We start from the raw sequence: 19366 nt of genomic DNA, 5'->3' as shown, positions 1-19366 counted from the left end.
AACAGCTCCCCAACCTGAAAGACTCGCATCTGTTGTGATCACAGTCCAGGTTGGGCGAACAAAAGAAGCCCCTTGAACCAAACGATGGTGATCTATCCACCATGTCAGAGAGTGTCGTACATTGGGATTCAAGGATATTAATTGTGATATCTTTGTATAATCCCTGCAACATTGATTCAGCATACAAAGCTGTAGAGGTCTCATGTGAAAACGAGCAAAGGGGATTGAGTCCGATGCTGCAGTCATGAGACCTAAAACTTCCATGCACATAGCCACTGAAGGGAATGACTGAGACTGAAGGCGCTGGCAGGCTGCAACCAATTTTAAACGTCTCTTGTCTGTTAGAGACAGAGTCATGGACACAATCTATCTGGAAACCTAAAAAGGTGACCCTTGTCTGAGGAATCAAGAAACTTTTTGGTAAATTGATCCTCCAACCATGTTTCCGAAGAAACAACACTAGTTGATTCGTGTGAGATTCTGCAGTATGTAAAGACTGAGCTAGTACCAAGATATCGTCCAAATAAGGAAACACCGCAATACCCTGTTCTCTGATTACAGATAGTAGGGCACCCAGAACCTTTGAAAAGATTCTTGGAGCTGTTGCTAGGCCAAATGGAAGAGCAACAAATTGGTAATGCTTGTCTAGAAAAGAGAATCTCAGAAACTGATAGTGTTCTGGATGAATCGGAATATGAAGGTATGCATCCTGCAAGTCTACTGTGGACATATAATGTCCTTGCTGAACAAAAGAATAGTCCTTATAGTCACCATCTTGAAAGTTTGTACTCTTACATAACGATTCAAAATTTTCAGATCCAGAACTGGTCTGAACAAATTTTCTTTCTTTGGTACAATGAATAGGTTTGAATAAAACCCCAAACCTTGTTCCTGAAGAGGAACTGGCATGATTACCCCTTTAGACTCCAGATCTGAAACACACTTCAGAAAAGCCTGAGCTTTTACTGGATTTACAGGAATGTGTGAGAGAAAAAATCTTCTCACAGGAGGTCTTACTTTGAATCCTATTCGATACCCTTGAGAGACAATGCTCTGAATCCAATGATTTTGGACAGATTTTATCCAAAAATCCTTGAAAAACCTTAATCTGCCCCCTACCAGCTGAGCTGGAATGAGGGCCGCACCTTCATGCGGATTTAGGGGCAGACTTTGGTTTCCTAAATGGCTTGGATTTATTTCAATTTGAGGAAGGCTTCCAACTGGAAACAGATTCCTTGGGAGGAGGATTGAGTTTTTGTTCCTTATTCTGACGAAAGGAACGAAAACGGTTAGAAGCCTTAGATTTACCCTTAGGTTTTTTATCCCGAGGCAAAAAAAACTCCTTTTCCTCCAGTGATAGTTGAAATAATAGAATCCAACTGAGAACCAAATAAATTATTAGCTTGGAAAGAAAGAGATAGTAATCTAGATTTAGATGTCATATCAGCATTCCAAGATTTAAGCCACAAAGCTCTTCTAGCTAATACAGCTAAAGACATGGATCTAACATCAATTTTGATAATATCAAAAATGGCATCACAAATAAAATGATTAGCATGTTGCAGTAAGCGAACAATGCTAGAAATGTCAGAATCCAATTCATGTTGCGCTAAATTTTCCAACCAGAAAGTTGATGCGGCCGCAACATCACCCAAAGAGATAGCAGGTCTGAGAAGATGACCTGAATATAAATAGGCCTTCCTTAGATAAGATTCAAGCTTCCTATCTAAAGGATCCTTAAAGGAAGTGCTATCTTCCATAGGAATAGTGGTACGTTTAGCAAGAGTAGAAATAGCCCCATCAACTTTGGGGATCTTTTCCCAAAACTCTATAGATTTTGCTGGTAAAGGATACAATCTCTTAAACCTTGAAGAAGGAACAAAGGAAGTACCTGGCTTATTCCAATTCCCTAGAAATCCTATCAGAAATAGCCTCAGAAATGGGAAAAACACCTGGGGAAACCACAGGAGGTTTAAAAACAGCATTTAAACGTTTATTAGACTGAACGTCAATAGGACTGGTTACCTCAATATCCAAAGTAATTAACACTTCTTTTAATAAAGAACGCATATACTCCATTTTAAATAAATAAGTAGATTTGTCAGTGTCAATATCTGAGGAAGGATCTTCTGTTTCAGATAGATCCTCATCAGAAGAGGATGAATTATTATGTTGTTGGTCATTTGAAAATTCATCAGCTAAATGAGAAGTTTTAAAAGACCTTTTACGTTTATTAGAAGGTGGAAATGCAGACAAAGCCTTCATAATAGATTCAGAAACAAATTCTTTGAAATTTACAGGTATATCATGCACATTAGAAGTTGAAGGAACTGCAACTGGCAATGTACTATTACTGATAGAAACACTATCTGCATGTAAAAGTTTATCATGACAACTATTACAAATGACATTCGGTGGAATAATTTCTACAATTTTGCAACAAATGCACTTAGCTTTGGTAGAACCGACGTCAGGCAGCAATGTTCCAGCAGAAACTTCAGAGACAGGATCGGATTGGGACATCTTGCTCAATGTAAAAGAAAAAACAACATATAAAGCAAAATTATCTATTTCCTTAAATGGCAGTTTCAGGAATTGGAAAAAATGCAAAAGCATAGGCCTCTTGATATAAGAAAGCAGGAGGCAAACATGCATGGGGTATTGAAATAATGAAAAAATTGGCGCCAAGTATGACGCCAACGTAACGTAAACTTTTTGGTGCCAAAAATGACCGGAAATGACACACTTGCGTCACTGACGACGCCGTCTCGACGTCACGTATGACGCCGGAAATTACGAAGTTGCGTAAAAAAACGTAATTTCCCGCGCCAAAAAAGTTCGCGCCAAAAATGACGCAATAAAGTCTAACATTTGACGCACCCGCGGGCCTAATACCCGCAAATGCAAAAGTAGTCAAAATTGAAAAAGACTAAACCCCAGGTAAGAAACAAATTTTCTTAAAGTGTTTATAATCCCAAATATGAAACTGACAGTCTGCAGAAGGAAATACATGAACCTGACTCATGGCAAATATAAGTACAATACATATATTTAGAACTTTACATAAATTGCATAAAGTGCCAAACCATAGCTGAGAGTGTCTTAAGTAATAAAAACATACTTACCCAAAGACACCCATCCACAAATAGCAGATAGCCAAACCAGTACTAAAACAGTTCTTTAGTAGAGGTAATGGTAAATTTGAGAGTATATCGTCGATCTGAAAAGGGAGGTAGGAGATGAATCTCTACGACCGATAACAGAGAACCCATGAAAAAGACCCCCGTTAGGGAAATCATCGTATTCAAAAGGTGATACTCCCTTCACGTCCCTCTGACATTCACTGTACTCTGAGAGGAACCAGGCTTCAACAATGCTGAGAAGCGCATATCAATGTAGAAATCTTAGCACAAACTTACTTCACCACCTCCATAGGAGGCAAAGTTTGTAAAACTGAATTGTGGGTGTGGTGAGTGGTGTATTTATAGGCATTTTGAGGTTTGGGAAACTTTGCCCCTCCTGGTAGGATTGTATATCCCATATGTCACTAGCTCATGGACTCTTGCCAATTACATGAAAGAAAACATTTTTCTAGCACCCATCACATCGGCCCGCCGAGTATCTGAACTTCAAGCTCTGTCAGCTAAAGACTCTAACATTATATTTCATCAAGACAAGGTAGTACTTCGTACTGTTCCTGAATTCCTTCCAAAAGTGGTTTCTGACTTTCATCAACACCAGGATATTGTCCTTCCTTCTTTTTGCCCTAATAACTCAGATTCTCAAAGTAAACCATTGTATAGTTTGGATGTAGTCAGATGTCTTCATATTTATGTCTCAAGGACTCCGTATATTCGTAAGACTGAAAGGTTATTCATTGTCCCTAAAGGTCCTCGTCAAGGTCAAGCTCCATCACAAACAACAATTTCTCATTGGATTGTACAGGCTATTTTAAGAGCCTATAAAGAAAAAAGGGGAACAGGTACCTGAAGGACTTAAGGCTCATTCAACAAGGGCTGTATCAACTTCTTGGGCGCTTCAAGCTAACGCTTCTCCAGAAGAAATCTGTCAAGCCGCAGTTTGGAAATCATAAAACTTTTATTTCACATTATAAGCTGTATGTTCGTTAATCAGCTGCTGCCAAGTTTGACAGAAAGATATCTTCTGTTATGGAATAAATATTTATATTTTCTGCAGTATTTATGTGTATTTTGTATTTATTTCCCACCCTTTCTTTTATTATTCCTCTGTATTTACTTACTGGTAAGTATTACCAGGGAGCCCAAGATAATTGGAAATTAACAACAAAATATAAGCAATTTCTATATCTTGGCCCATACCTCAAGTAATACTTACCAGGCTCCCTCCCTTTGTCTGGTTCACCTGTTTTGGCTGGACATCTCTAGGAGGAGGAAGGGGTGGTGTCACGCCTCTCAGGAGAGGGGGTCTCACTGGTATTACTCAGGGTATGGGCCAAGATATAGAAATTGCTTATATTTTGTTAATTTCCAATTATAATGTGCGTTGTGATTGGCTACATATAACAACAAGAGACTTTAGTCTTCCTGTAAGGCTGTAGTTGGAACATTTATGTTGGTTTAATAAAACTTTAATCAGCCCAAATAAATGGATTTACAAACAAAAAAGTAATTTTACATATGATATGCTTATTAACAGGGCAATAAGGATTTAGTAAGCAGTTTTGCAATAGTTCATTTAAAATCTGATTATTAACCCTTTTATATATACATGCCCTTTACATGTTATTAAGTCATGAAAATAGTCAGATGCCATCCTTGAAATTCTAGACTATAATCCATACTAAATAAGGAAAAATAAACTAACTTGGAGGCCTCTATTATTTAAACAAGTTTACACTCTATACAGAAAGGGTGTTTCTAGGTTTTATTCTAGACAAGACAATGGGATGTTAAACGTGATTATCAGAAAGTAGAAAACAAGATTTTTTCAGATTCATGCTTGTGGACAAAAGTTGTCTGATTTGCACCCTACAATTTCAAGCAAAACAATGATTTTATTTTTGTTCAGTCTATTGAACTGACAAATCGAGGCTAAAGCAAAACTAGAGGTTTCTCTCTAATAAAATCTTAGCTTTACAGTAGACACTGTATGTCTAGATTTAGCATGGATTACCTTGATCTTTGTTGGAAAAAGAGATGCAGACAAACTGTGTACGATTAGCCATTTCATGCACAAAACAAAAATAGTAGCAGAGGGATATAATTAAATCTCTACTTACTGGCCATCCTGGAAAAGTCCCAGACTCCCACTTCTTCTCAAAATCATTCTGGATCTTGCCAAAGAGTTCATTCTGATCCTGCAGTGGTTTCACTCTGTCAGTGTAATCCTGGAGGTATTCCAGAAGTACTTCCAAATACCTAGAACAAGAATGTGCAATTAGTTATATACACAACTTACACAGATAAATGTGACCAGGAAATTTCCTCTTTAGAAAAACAGAATACTAAAACACTTTCTTTCTCTCACTTCTTTTTTCATGTCACACCATGTTATCAACAAAGCTGGAATGTAATTATAAATGGTCTCTCTTTGCAACTCAAGTATATCTAATAGTCGTCACATTTCTTAATTTGATATTTTAAAATTAAAAGTTCTGGCATATGATATTAAAAATATCTTCTAAATTTGCAGTCAGGTCTGATTTGGAATGCGAAGTCAAGAAACCATAAATAACGGTTCACCAAACAATGCACACAGAAAAATAAATGAAATTCCTTTGTGAAAAATCTAACGCTATCTTTAACCAATACACTAAGTGTACAATGATTAATATATTTGTCATTTTAATATGTTTTAGACAGTAATTTAAGAGGCAAACTAATAGGAATACTTGAAAATAACGTTTTTATGCATCATACTTTGTGTAGGAACTCAACCTGTTACTGAATAGTAAACAACTTAAAAAAACTAAATACACAAATATAACGTTTATCTCAAATTATAAAGGTATTCTAGTGGAAGAAAAGAAAAATTATATACATATACACACCAAAGCAGAACATGCTGAAATCTGAGATGTCATCCCAGAAAATGCAGAATGTCTGCAGAAAGAATGAGACACTTGCAGCAACTGTTAACACCTTTCACTTTGCAGAACTTTTTTCCTTAAAGGGACATAATACTCATATGCTAAATCACTTGAAACTGATGCAGCATAACTGTAAAAAGCTGACAGGAAAATATCACCTGAACATCTCTATGTAAAAAAGGAAGATATTTTACCTCACAATTTACTCAGCCCAGCAGAGTAAGTTCTGTGTAAAAAGTTATACTTCCCCTGCTCCCAGCTGCAGGTAAAAATAAAAAAAAAATGAAGAAATGAACAGCAGCCAATCAGCATCAGCAGTGCTGAGGTCATGAACTCTTACTGTGATCTCATGAGATTTGACTTAACTCTCATGAGATTTCATAGTAAGCTTCCTTTACCTGATTGGTGAAATAATATGAGAGTTCACAATGCTCATCCCTTCAGATGTCCCAGGACAGACACACTAAAATGCTGCTTAGAAATCCTTTACAATGGGATGTGGCTACTGAGGAACTTTTGAGGTAAAATATCTTTCTTTTTTACATAGAGATGTTAAGGAAATATCTAGTCAGCTTTTTACAGTTATACTGCATAACTTTCAAGTGTTTAAACATTTGGGTATTATGGCCCTTTAAAGGAACATGAATCCCAGTTTTAAACAACTTTATAATTTACTTCTAATTATCACATGTACTTCACTCTTGTGTATCTTTTATTAAAAAGCAGAGACGTAAGCTCAGGGGTGTGCACGTGCCTGGAGCACTAATTAGCAGCAGTTTTGCAAGAATGTTATCTATTACCAAGAGCAGTAGATGGCAGCACTAGTTCATGCCATGTAGTGCTCCAGAAACCTATTTAGGTATCTCTTCAACAAAGACGACCATGGGAATGAAGAAAATTGGAAACTTTTTTTTAACTGTATGTGTCTGAATCACAAAGAAAATGTTTGGGTTTCATATCCCTTTAAAGGGACAGTCTACTTGAAAATGTTTATAGTTTAAAAAGATAATCCCTTTATTACCCATTCCCTAGTTTTGCATAACCAACACAGTTATATTAATACACTTTTTACCTCTGTAATTACCTTGTATCTAAGCCTCTGCAGACTGCCCCCTTATTTCAGTTCTTTTATAGACTTACATATAAGCCAATCAGTGCTGACTCATAAATAACTCCACAGGAGTGAGCACAGTGCTATTTATATGACATGAAAAATAGCTCTTTCTAGAGGTGAAAAACTGTCAAAAGAGGTGAGAGGCGGCCTTCAAGGGCTTAGAAATTAGCCTACCTAGGTTTAGCTTTCAACAAAGAATACCAAAAAGAACAAAGTAAATTTTATTATAAAAGTCAATTGGAAGGATATTCAAAATTGTATGCCCTATCTGAATCATGAAAGTTTACTGTTGACTAGACTGTCCCTTTAACACAGCGCAGCCAGAGCAAAGTGCAGTTTGAAGAGAACAGTCAAATACAGACCTGAGCTGCAAAGCGGCAGCGCATTAATTGATAAACTGGTTCTCAGGGGTTTTTTTTTCCAGCCCTGCCCCCTAACCTTTCCCAGTCTGCAAAGTTGTGACTCCTGAATGTAAGACGTTCTTGCGAGCAATGCACTTTTTTTAACCTTATATTATGTTAGACAAAGATTAAAAAAAAAAAATTATTCAATAGACATTTTAAAAACATAAAATTTCTTTTTATCTCTGCAGCTAATTTGCAATGCAATTTTCAACTGCTGTACTATATTATAGATTTAAAAAAATGCTTTATGCTCTAGTTAATAAGCACATTTAAATTGAGCTGACAATTTAGTGTAACTGCCTAATTTGAAATTGAGTTTCATGCACATTTTCATATTTTCACAAAAAAAAAGTTCTGCCAATGGGCATTCACAAATTTACTTGAAAAAGGTACAAACCGTTTATATTCAGCATTTTTCCGTTCTTTAGGAATGTCAAAAAGTTGATCAAAAGTGGACAGATAGGAAATGTAGTCCAATTTCTGGAGAAAAAAAAAACAAACAAAAAAAACCAATAAGCCTATTTCCATTGTGACACAACTCTACATTCATTTTTAGAGATAATGTACAATTTTAAGAACATATTTTGAAGAGAAACGTTTCAATAATTTATACATTATGCTTACAACTTGCTATATAGTTTCCAACTTTTCAATATATCCAAAATGAAACACCCAGTAGCATTCAGATGTCTGAATTTATTTATTTTATTTTTTTTAAAGAAATTGAATAGTTTCACAAAAGTAATCTCAATGTTTCCTTACTATCCTAACAAGTAAAAATTACACATATCTTTGTGTTGTTTAAAAACATAGATTAATACCCATTCTACCCACTCCCCAGTTTGGCATAACCAACTTTCTTATATTAATATACTTTAAAGTTTATACCTCTGTAATTAACTTATATCTAAGCCTCTGCAAACTTACCCCTTATTTCAGTTCTTTCGAAAGACTTTCATTTTAGACAATCAGTGCCCTTTCATAAGTAACTCCACGGGCGTTAGCACAATGTTATGAACTAACGCTATCTAGCTGTGCAAAACTTTCAAATGCATTCAGATAAGAGGTGGCCTTCAAGGCCTTAGAAATTAGCATATGAGCCTACCTAGGTTTAGCTTTTAACTAAGAATAAGAGAACAAAGCAAATCTGATGATAAAAGTAAAATGGATAGTTGTTTAAAATTATATGCCCTATCTGAATCATAAAAGTGTAATTTTGATTAGACTTTCCCTTTAGGGTCCTATAAATGATCTCCTATAATGATCAATTTTTTTAAACCAGCATATTTTAACATTTTAATGGGAATTTAATTTTTGAGTTTAAACGCCATTTAAAGGGTCATAATAGTAAAAAAATTACATGCTTTAATTTGTTAGCGCATGTAATTTTAAGACTACTGACCCTACACTACTGTGTGTTCAAACCTCACAAAGGGGTTAAACACACAGTAGAAGTACTGCTTGGGACCCACAGAGCACTGCTGGTCATGGGCAAAATCCACCACTGATCCAATAAGCAGGACTAGCCGCACAACTCAGCTGTGTAACTAGCGATGCAGGGTCGCTAGTCTTAATGAATTGACCAATGGTAAAAATAAATTAAAGTAGTAACAATCATATACTTATATTATTTGAGGAAACAAAGGCTCTAGATTTCAGCCCCTTGTAGACATCAATGTCTTTGGGCTTCTCCTTGTTCGGTAAATCAGTCAATTGTAAATGAGAATATGTTTCAGTATATCTGTTTATAGCTCAATGACTTACTTCTGATGACTTTAGATTAATGTACTTCAGATAACAATCATGCAGATCCAAATAACGACCATATCCTTCTTCATCTGTGAATTCTACCAAATCTGTGGTATACAGATGAAATCTTTCAGTCAATGACATATTTCTCAATTATTAAAGTATGTTATCAGAATAGTCTAGAAACAGTCCATGTGTAGTGTGCTCTGTTAATTTGGTTCTACACAGATGTCTCCTACATTATCTTTCTGTCCTCCGCAACAGCATATGTTTAATCTGACTTTCACACTATTGGGTAAATAGCAACCCACAGAAACAGGTTTGTGGTAATGGTAGATTATAACCAAGATGAAGCACAAGAAAAAAAAAAAAAAAAGAAATCCCACTAAAGTAATTATTTTATTACAAAGCTGTTTGTAAACACGTCTGACACATTTGTTCATAACAGATGTATTTTAACTATTTTGAGGTAAAAGAAAAATGAAAACAGCAATGTAATACTTTTCCCTGGTTAACCCTTTAAAATATGAATGGTTGTCAGGAAAAGCAAAGTTTGTTCCACTGGTTGTAACTTGCAATTAAGAGTTTAGGACATGAAACCCAGATTTTTTTCTTCCATAATTCAGATTTTACTTCATTCTCTTAGTATCTTTTGTGGAAATAACAGCAATGCACTACTGGGAGCAAGCTGAACACACGGTGAGCCATTGGCAAGATATATATATATATGTGCAGCCACCAATCAGCAGCTATATCCCAGTAGTGCATTGCTGTCCCCTCAGCATATCTAGGTATGGTTTTAAACAAAGGATACCAAGATAATGAAGCAATTTAGATAACAGTAAATTGGAAAGTTGTTTAAAATTGTATGTCCCATCTTATAGGGCAAAAAAAAAAGAAAAAAGATGTTTCATTTTTCAGGTAGAACATACAATTTTAAACAACTTTTCAATCTACTTCTATTTTCAAATTGTCTGTTTAATGTTATCCTAAGTTGAAAAGCAAAAACACGTAGAAGTAAATTGGAAACGTTCTAAAATCGTATTCTCTATCTGAATCATGAAAGATAAATGTTGGGTATATTTTTTTTAAAAGGGCCTTTATAGTAACAAAAAAAATTAAATGCTCTAATCTTTTAGCATGTCATATTTTGGACTATCGAACCTGCTCTACTGTGTATTTAACCCGGGCAAATGGGTTTAACATACAGTAGGATGTTCTGCTTGGGACCCACGGTGTATTGCTGGTCCCAAGTAGGACCTGCCGCTGATTCAATCAGCAGTGCTAGTTGCCCGACTCAGATGTAGAGTGGGGTCAATATTCAAAAAAAAATGACATGCTATAGATTACAGCATTTATTCTTTCAACTAAGCAGCAAATCTATAGACATCCCTTAGATATAAGTGGATATTTGTAAGTGTAAATGTATTATGTTTTAAAAGAGTGTAATGTGTTATAAATGCAGCAATAGAGCCATATGCATATGATCCTCGCTTAATTAAGCTCAAGAAAAATTAAACACAAAGATTGCATTAAGTGCTCTGCTATTGCATATTGTGAAATGAACATGGTTCTGTTATTGATGCAGACTAAAATGAATTTTCCCACCCTATGTAAACAACAATTTATCCAGTACTCACTCATTGGTCAGTCTGCCATTACTTGCAACAAAAAGCAAATGTACTTACTCTGTGCTTCCTCACTTGGATTTTCTCTGGTTTTTAAGAGTTCATCAAATTCAACTGACATGGGGACACAAATCTATAAAGAAACAAAAATAAGCTGAACACAATTCTTACTTATCAGCATTTACTAATTAATAGAGATGAGCATTCGGCAGTTTCGTAATCTACTGAATGCAGAATTAGGCGGCTGCTTTTGGTATTCAGCTCTTTTTGGAGCCGAATATCCTCTTGTACAAGTGAAACACACTAAGATCTGTGCAAATCTATATCTTAGTGTCTTCCACTAGCACAAGAGGATAATCAGCTCCGAAAAGAGCCGAATACCAAAAGCAGCCTCCTACTTCCACATTCAGCAGAGTACGAAACTGCCGAATGCACATCTCAATTAGTTAATGGGACATTCTTTTGCAAATATTAATCTGCAAAAGGATTAAAACACATGGGTAAAATCATACTCTGGAGCTGCAAGACAGTGATTGGCATAAGTCTGAGGGTAGCGCCTAACTTGATACCTTATAGCCTGAGGAGCAGTGTGTGCCTAGTAACCACCAATAGATATCATAAAACAGTAAGAAATAACCTCAGGCACCTTACCAATGGAGGCAAAGGAGATGGTCAGAATAGGAATAAGAATAAAGGTAAAAATGAATTTATTTATACAACAATGGATCCATGCATAAAACCATAATATCAGTTAAAAATAATGAAAGCTAAAATTAAAAACAATCACAATGTAAAAAAGTTAGAAGTCAGTATGCTGGGAGTAGTGACACTCACTAGGTAGTAGCAGCAGAGTTTCTGCTTAACCCCAGGAGGTGACTTGGAAGCCGATAAGTAGAGGTGATTGTACAATTATGACCTTGAGAGAAAAATTTCAGCCTAGTAGCTGTTGTAGTTACGGGCTGATAATATTGAGTGGAATATATTCTTAGAATATATATGTAAGTACATCGGTCCCTAGCCCTAGTTTTTACCTTTAATGCATACATTTAGGCTATGCCAAGCCTGCTCTCCTTGTACTATTGTCTTTATTATTTTCCTTAATTTAATAAATGTAGCCCTCTCTCCCTCATTCTATTTATTCATTTGCTTATATCCTTTCGGAGATATAATTCACATTTATGTTCATCTACACTAAGATCACAGATATCTTAAGTGATAATGCTAACCATTTAGTCGGGAGCTGATAGTCTCCATCATAAGCACTACAACACAAGCAATATAGGTTAATTCTCAAAAGAGCTAAGCTTCTTCATTATGGGAAACATTCTCTATTTTGGAAATCATTCCATAATATCACCATTGCCTGTTAGGCATAACATGTCTCAGGGTTTAGGTATTAAGAGCCCACAATATTCTTCATTCTTTTTTAGAATAGTGAGGATTTGTGATAATGCCTTTAATTTATACAAATATTATCATAGGTTTATATATTCCTAATTTGGCACCAAAATGCCCAATAAAAAATACTGCTCGAATACTGCAATTATGTTTGCAGTCACCTCTTGATGACAATAGAATATGATTGACTGTGTTATTTTTTAAGTTGTCCCTTTTTTCCTTTTCTTTTTCATATGTGCGCAGTAAAGCAACTAAATACACATAATTTGGAACACACATGCTAACAAAATAGCCTGAATACTACAATTAGGTTAGCTGTCACCTTATTATCACAACAGAATGCTAAATATAATGTTTTTTCATTCTATTATTATCGTCTTATTATTATTTGTCTTTTCCTTTGCTTTCTCGTATGTGCTTAGTAAGCAACCAATCAGATCCCCCTTTACCACACACACCTCTATTAACCACCAATAGAGGTATTATTATCGTCTTATTATCTGTCTTTTCTTTGCTTTCTCGTACGTGCTCAGTAAGCAACCAATCAGATCCCCCTTTACCACACACACCTCTACTGACCACCAATAGAGGTGCTGGACAGTAGTCGTGACGTCACGACCAATCTCAACAGACGAAATTCGGCCCGATTTGATCTTTGGTAACTTATAAGTTTAATGGTCATTTTCCTATTTTAGATATACTACCCTTCAAATACTAACATTGAAAGCATATTCAGGCAGTACAAGTCTTGTACATTTATTCGGTTTATTTACACAGACCGGAAGTGACTCACTACTATAGGAGATAAAGGAGCCCTATAGATCGTCCTATATATACTGTATATTTGGCACATCATAGATGCCAGTGTATAGATCGTTTTTTATATGATCAATTTTGTAATCCAATGTTAATTATTTTTAGAGATTTGAGACTATACGAAAACCGGAACTTCAAGGTTATTCTACATCCGGTCACTCACCACATTACTCTATTTAAGGCTACCATACTTCCCAGTACACCAATCTTGATAAAGGCCTTATTGGGGCCGAAACGCGTAGACCGTGTACTGGTAAGCCTATTTCTGATTACTTTTATGGTTTAATTACTGTTTGCACTATTTGTTTTATTTTTCTTTCCACAGGAGGACATCGTTTCAAAGTATAGTGTTCTGCTTTTATCAGATCCTTCACTGGGAGTTCGCCTCTCTCTGCTCTCCTACTGATAGGAGTAGATTGTTTCACATTCACATTTTTTGAGGATCATTTTGCTATATTTAGTCATATTTGCTGTTTTTCACCTCTCACATTTTTTTCATGGTTTTATGTGCTACCCTGGTTTTTAAATTGTATTTTTAAGGATCACCCCCTTTTGGACTTTATTTTGGACTTATTTAAAGCTACATTCGTTGTTTTCCACCTGTTCACATTTTTTACACTTTTTAAACGTCCTTTTCATATGTTTATGAAACATCCCTATTTTTAAGGATCACTACATATTTTTTTGGACATTATTTTTTGGACTTTATTTTGGACCTACTTATAGCACTTGGATTGCTTAATCAACTATTCACCATTGTTTGGTCTGATTTATTGTGCATTGATTTATATTGTGCATTGTTTTTGATTTTACCCTCTGTTTTGGATTTTTATTCACTTCATTTTTACTCATTATATTTGCATAATTTATCAACACTTTGATTTTCACACAATTTAACACATGTGTATTGCTTAACACTTCACATTTCTCTCAAGGTCATAATTGTACAAATCACCTCTACTTATCGGCTTCCAAGTCACCTCCTGGGGTTTAGCAGAAACTCTGCTGCTACTACCTAGTAAGTGTCACTACTCCCAGCATACCGGCTTCTAACTTTTTTACATTGTGGTTGTTTTTAATTTTAGCTTTCACTATTTTTAACTGATATTATGGTTTTATGCATGGATCCATTGTTGTATGAATAAATTAATTTTTACCTTTATTCTTATTCCTATTCTGACCATCTCCTTTGCCTCCATTGGTAAGGCGCCTGAGGTTATTTCTTACTGTTTTAAGACAGTGATTGGCAGCATTGTGCCACTACCACTGCTGATTATTTGATGTCCTGCTAAGGAACTGCAAGGCATGCAGTAAACCAGTTAGACTTTAACCATATGTTTAACCCTTTTAAGGGGGTTAAAGGGACATAAGTGTGAAAAGAAAAATATTCTAATGTGCTCTATGCGAAGAGTGAAATATATAAAAACAGTGAAATAATAAAATGCTGTGTGTGTGTAACCCCTGCATAGGAATTTACACCAAGTCAGCATCAGAAATGCAATGCAATACAATCACCAGCTGAACACAGTCAGTGAGTAAATGAAAAGAGCATATGTGCATACAACAATCACCAGCTAGATTTCAGTAGTGCATTGCTGGTCCTGAGGATACCAAGAGAACAAAGTACATTTGAGAATTAAAGTAAACTGAAAAGTGTTTCATTGTGAAATTTTAATTCTGACTTTCATTTTCCTTTAAACACATAGTAAGCAAGGGTAATAAAAATTAAACACTAATGTCATTTTTGTATAGTGAATGTCCCTTAAACCATTTTTTTTTTTCTTCACCTCACAGACTGATAAGGACAACTACCACAGCTGTATTAGTGGAGAAAGACTCCTCCGTGTTATTATGATAGACATCTGTCTGAATATAGCAAATACAGAAAACTAGCAAAACAAAAGCATTGTGAAAATAATAAAGGCGATAAACTCACCTCATTTGGATGCTTCCGATGAAATTCTTTTATCATCTTTAGTCTGTTGTAGAATTCTCCAAAATCATTGGGCCCAGAAATAGAATTCAGTTCTTCTCTTCTTAAACTGCAATTAAAAGAAGCCCGTTTTAGAAAACAGGATTTGTAGGCAAACAATATACATGGTCCTTGTCCTACCATTTGTAAAATTTGTAGTTTTCAGTTAGTGCTTAGAGGACTAAAGAGTGTTTAATTCTAAACTAATAATCATCTTCAAGTCAAGATTTCTAATCTGTTCTGTTCCTAAGTTTGCCATCAATAACTTGACATTACAATAGTAGGAATAGATAATTACAATCTATTAAGGGTCCAAATAAAAAATGAGGGTGTAGTATGTACTGCTGAATTGTTATGCTCATTATAAAAACCAGAGAGAGCTTTCTCCAAAGCCGTTTATCAGTGTGACTTATATTTTATGTTATTAACCAATCACAAAGGGCCAAAGTATTAACACATACTGTATAATGTAATTGTTTTGTAATTTTGTGTGTTTTAAAGGTGTATCCACATACAGGTGCACAAATACTATTGTTTTAATTGAGGAGCACTGATTTTATAGTTGGGTTTGGAGATTGGATTCTATGTTTTTAATTATATAAAAATGGGTCTGCAAATTGTATTTTATGTTTTAATTATATTTGAGAAATAGGTTTTAATCTTTTAATAACATTCTACACTTGGAGGAGTGTGCTCTCTCTTTGTTTAGCAGTATACACAACTGATTTATTTAACTTACAAAGTTAGACAAACGTTTTTAAATACATACATATATATATATATATATATATATATATATATATATATATATTGTAATACACCCCTCCCCCCCAAAAAAAAGTACTTTTATCAGCCACAGGATAATAATAAATGTTCTCACCCGTCTTTATCTTCATATGAATCGATTAGATTTCCACTTACATCCATGTATCGCTGAGAAAAAAAAAAACTAAGTTCAATGCTTCTCCTATGATTATGTTCTGAAACATAACATTGTAGGTCTACACACTATAGTAAACATAACATAAAAATAATAGACTTACATCTTGCATTGCTCTGGCTCTGTGATCTGAGTTTATTTGGTCCCTTAGCTGCAATGACAACAATATTAATCAAGATTGTATACAAATTTGTGATTTTGTATTATTTTTATAGAACACAATACTAACAAACAGATAATAAACGTATAATTATTGCTAATAAAAAAAATTAGCACAAAGGCATGGAAACAAAATGAGTTAAATGTATACTCTCAGTGTTTTACCCCTAATGCAAGGGTTGACAAATCTGTTTAAAATTTAGAAGCCAGTAAAAATATTTAGGAACCAGACAGCGGCATTTGTAGATAGATACTGTATAGAGGATAACCAAAAAAGTTAGGAGCCCAGTAAAATTCTAGGAACCAGTGGCTACTGGGTTTGTTGAGTCTTGTCTAGTGTGTGTATGTGTGTTAAAAAAAAAAAGAATGTTTTTCAAGCTGTTTAAATAGAAGCGTCACCTCATCAAAAAAAGTCTGGTTTTGATATATTCTGCCGCCTAATAAATACAAGTATAAAAACTCCTAAATGAAGAGGTAAAATTAAAAAAAAACAAAAAAAACTGTCAAGGTCAATGACAAGTTATTTCTACTGTCTAATTGTCTTTGTTCTCTTGGTATCCTTTTCTGAAAAGGATACCTAGGTATGCTTAGGAGCAGCAATGCACTACTAGAAGATAGCAGCTGATTGGTGGCTGCACATATATGCCTCTTGCCATTATCTCAACCAATGTGTTAAGCTAGCTCCCAGTAGTCCAATGTTGCTTTTTCAACAAAGTAAACTAACAGAATGAAGAAATTTGAATATAGAAGTAAATTGAAAAGGTGTTTAAAATTATATGCTCTATGTGAATGAGAGAAAATAAATGGGTTTTATGTCCTTTTAAAAATTGCCCTTGCTGGATGATCTGTGAGCTTTTATCTTACTGCCTGCATACAGGCTTTATTAGCTATGGTCATGGTGTGGCGCCTCAGACATTGCCTCTTAGCTGTAAATGGAAATATAAATCCCAGTATTCTTCACAGATAGTAGAGGGTTGAGATTAAATGGTGGGGATGATGGAATACAAGAATCATTTAATTTTTTTTCTGGGACACCATGTCAACATTGTACACACTGACCTGTTTCTGAGCTTCAAACTCTGCACACGGGGACCAGTTGGTAAACCCCAAAGCTGTGCTCTGCTTTATTCCTGAGTCACTGCAGACTACCAATATTTTACTTTTTTAAATAAAATGACTCTACTTTTCTCCCAAAACTTCTCTAAATCAGGATGGAAAGTAGGATAAAGGCTGCAAGGCAGAAGACATTTTAGGCTGCACTATAACCTTATGATCTAGGGTTCTTTCTCCCACGTGGTTGTGAGACTCTAGATCAGTGCTTGACGAATATGTTCAAAAATTAGGAGCCAATAAGAATATTTAGGAGCCAGACATATTTTTAGGAGCCAGACAATTGGATTTGTATATAGATATATGGAGAATAACCCAAAAAGTTAGGAGCCAGGGGTAAAATTCTAGGAGCCAGTGGCTCCCAGGCTCTTGGGTTTGTCGAGCCCTGCTCTAGATTACGTAGGTATGGATTGTCAGCAGTAAATAATGGCATCTAAAAAAAGGACTGTGGGGTATTCTCATCTTTGGCAGGTGCAAATCTCTAAGCATGTATAGCAATCTCATTCCCCATATGGTGTGTTTTCACAAGAAGCACAATGAATTCTATTTTGTGATGTCTGGGTGAAAAAGCTTCCTTACTTATCATGTAAGTGTTCCAGGCATCTATTTTTATTTAACCTTTTTGGGCATAAGACAGAACGCATTGCAGCGCCTCAGGCAAACACATTTTAATTAAGTTTGTTCATGCCCATCCCAAGTTTCAGTCTCTGCCTAACTGGTCCATTCTTTTGGTTTTTAAAGAATAGATTTTATAAGCATAGCATTCCCGATTCACTATATGTCATGGGTGCCAGCATGTTGAAATCTAGCTCTTACTACATTCAAGTGCTGATGTGTTTGCAGATATGCAGCAACCTTCCTTCAGATACCTGCACTGTAACCTAGGTCCCCAAATTGTGGTACCTAAGATTATTGGGAGGTAAATTAAATGTTTGAAGTGTTTATTGCCCATTTTAAATAAATACATTTTGCATACGAGTTATAAACACAAAGCTACCATGTGCACGTACCTATGTTAATAAATCTACAATATATATATATATATATATATATATATATATATATATATACACACACCTTAAGAAAATAATTATGTTATTAAAATTGAGGACACTTTAAAGTACTGGAGCTAGATTATGTGAAATCTGAAAGTAGCTTTCTTCTTGTGGCAACAACCATGAATCACATAAATGAACTCATATGCTTATTTAGATAAACGTTAAGGAACTCTGTGTTTCCACTGTGTGTGTGATCCGGCGTTCCACTGGTAAACAGCACAGCAGATGTGTAAAGTTAATAATTGAATTGAAGAATCAAGGTAGCATATGTGGTTGAAATCATAAGAGTATGAGGATTTTGCAGGAACACTGTAAAATATAAATTTTTGTAACGATGACCGTCTGTTTTCCAGCCGATATCAGTTTACATGTCTTAATTGCAATCCGTGCTCAAAACACACTAAGTGTTAGTCTTAATAGTACCATAATTATATACTGAGTGCCAAATATGGCTGCTGTCACTTCTGGTAACCAACAAGTTAAATTCATATTCACTACCAAGGCAGATCGCGTTTCACTGCCCCTACACCCTTACCGTTGTCTTTTTAATCATCAGTTCCCTTGACATAACGTCCATAAGACGCTCCTTCTCCTCATGGTAGCGTCGCTGCTGTTCCAGGATAGTCTCCATCTTCGAAAGGCCCAGACCGGAAGTGAACTGTGTCCGTAAATAATCTTCCCCGGAACAACGCAGTCAACAACTATGGTTCCAGAGTAGTCTACGCAAGTAAAATTGGAACCATTGAGCTGCTACGTAATTCAGAAGCAGATGTTAAAATAAGTAATACATTTTGTTGAAATTTAAAAAGGGGAGCCATATTTTGAGGTGTAAAATCCATTGTGTCTCCATAGACTTTCCCCAACCAACACTTACACATGAGCTCTGCTCACCTACATGGATACATTGTATGAAACCCTCAGCCTACATTTGTATATATTTCTGCAAGT

At 35.3% G+C, this 19366-nt stretch overlaps 1 protein-coding gene across 1 annotated transcript in view; it reads right to left on the bottom strand.

Moving 5' to 3' along the window:
• SF3A3 (splicing factor 3a subunit 3) overlaps positions 1–19079 on the bottom strand; it is a 71731-nt gene extending 52652 nt beyond the window's left edge. Inside the window, exons 1-8 of the mRNA XM_053707158.1 lie at positions 18954–19079; positions 16195–16242; positions 16032–16084; positions 15116–15221; positions 11026–11098; positions 9353–9444; positions 7986–8068; positions 5261–5399 (exon numbers count right to left, since the gene is read on the bottom strand). Of these exons, the coding sequence (XP_053563133.1) occupies positions 5261–5399; positions 7986–8068; positions 9353–9444; positions 11026–11098; positions 15116–15221; positions 16032–16084; positions 16195–16242; positions 18954–19049 (690 nt within the window). The 5' untranslated portion in view covers positions 19050–19079. The remainder of the gene's footprint in view (positions 1–5260; positions 5400–7985; positions 8069–9352; positions 9445–11025; positions 11099–15115; positions 15222–16031; positions 16085–16194; positions 16243–18953) is intronic.
• Positions 19080–19366: the final 287 nt, after the last annotated feature.

Source organism: Bombina bombina, chromosome 3 (assembly GCF_027579735.1).
Source record: "Bombina bombina isolate aBomBom1 chromosome 3, aBomBom1.pri, whole genome shotgun sequence".
In the NCBI taxonomy this organism is placed as follows: Eukaryota; Metazoa; Chordata; class Amphibia; order Anura; family Bombinatoridae; genus Bombina; species Bombina bombina.
The sequence above is the reverse complement of the archived record's forward strand: the minus strand, read 5'-3'. Positions and strand labels throughout refer to the sequence as shown.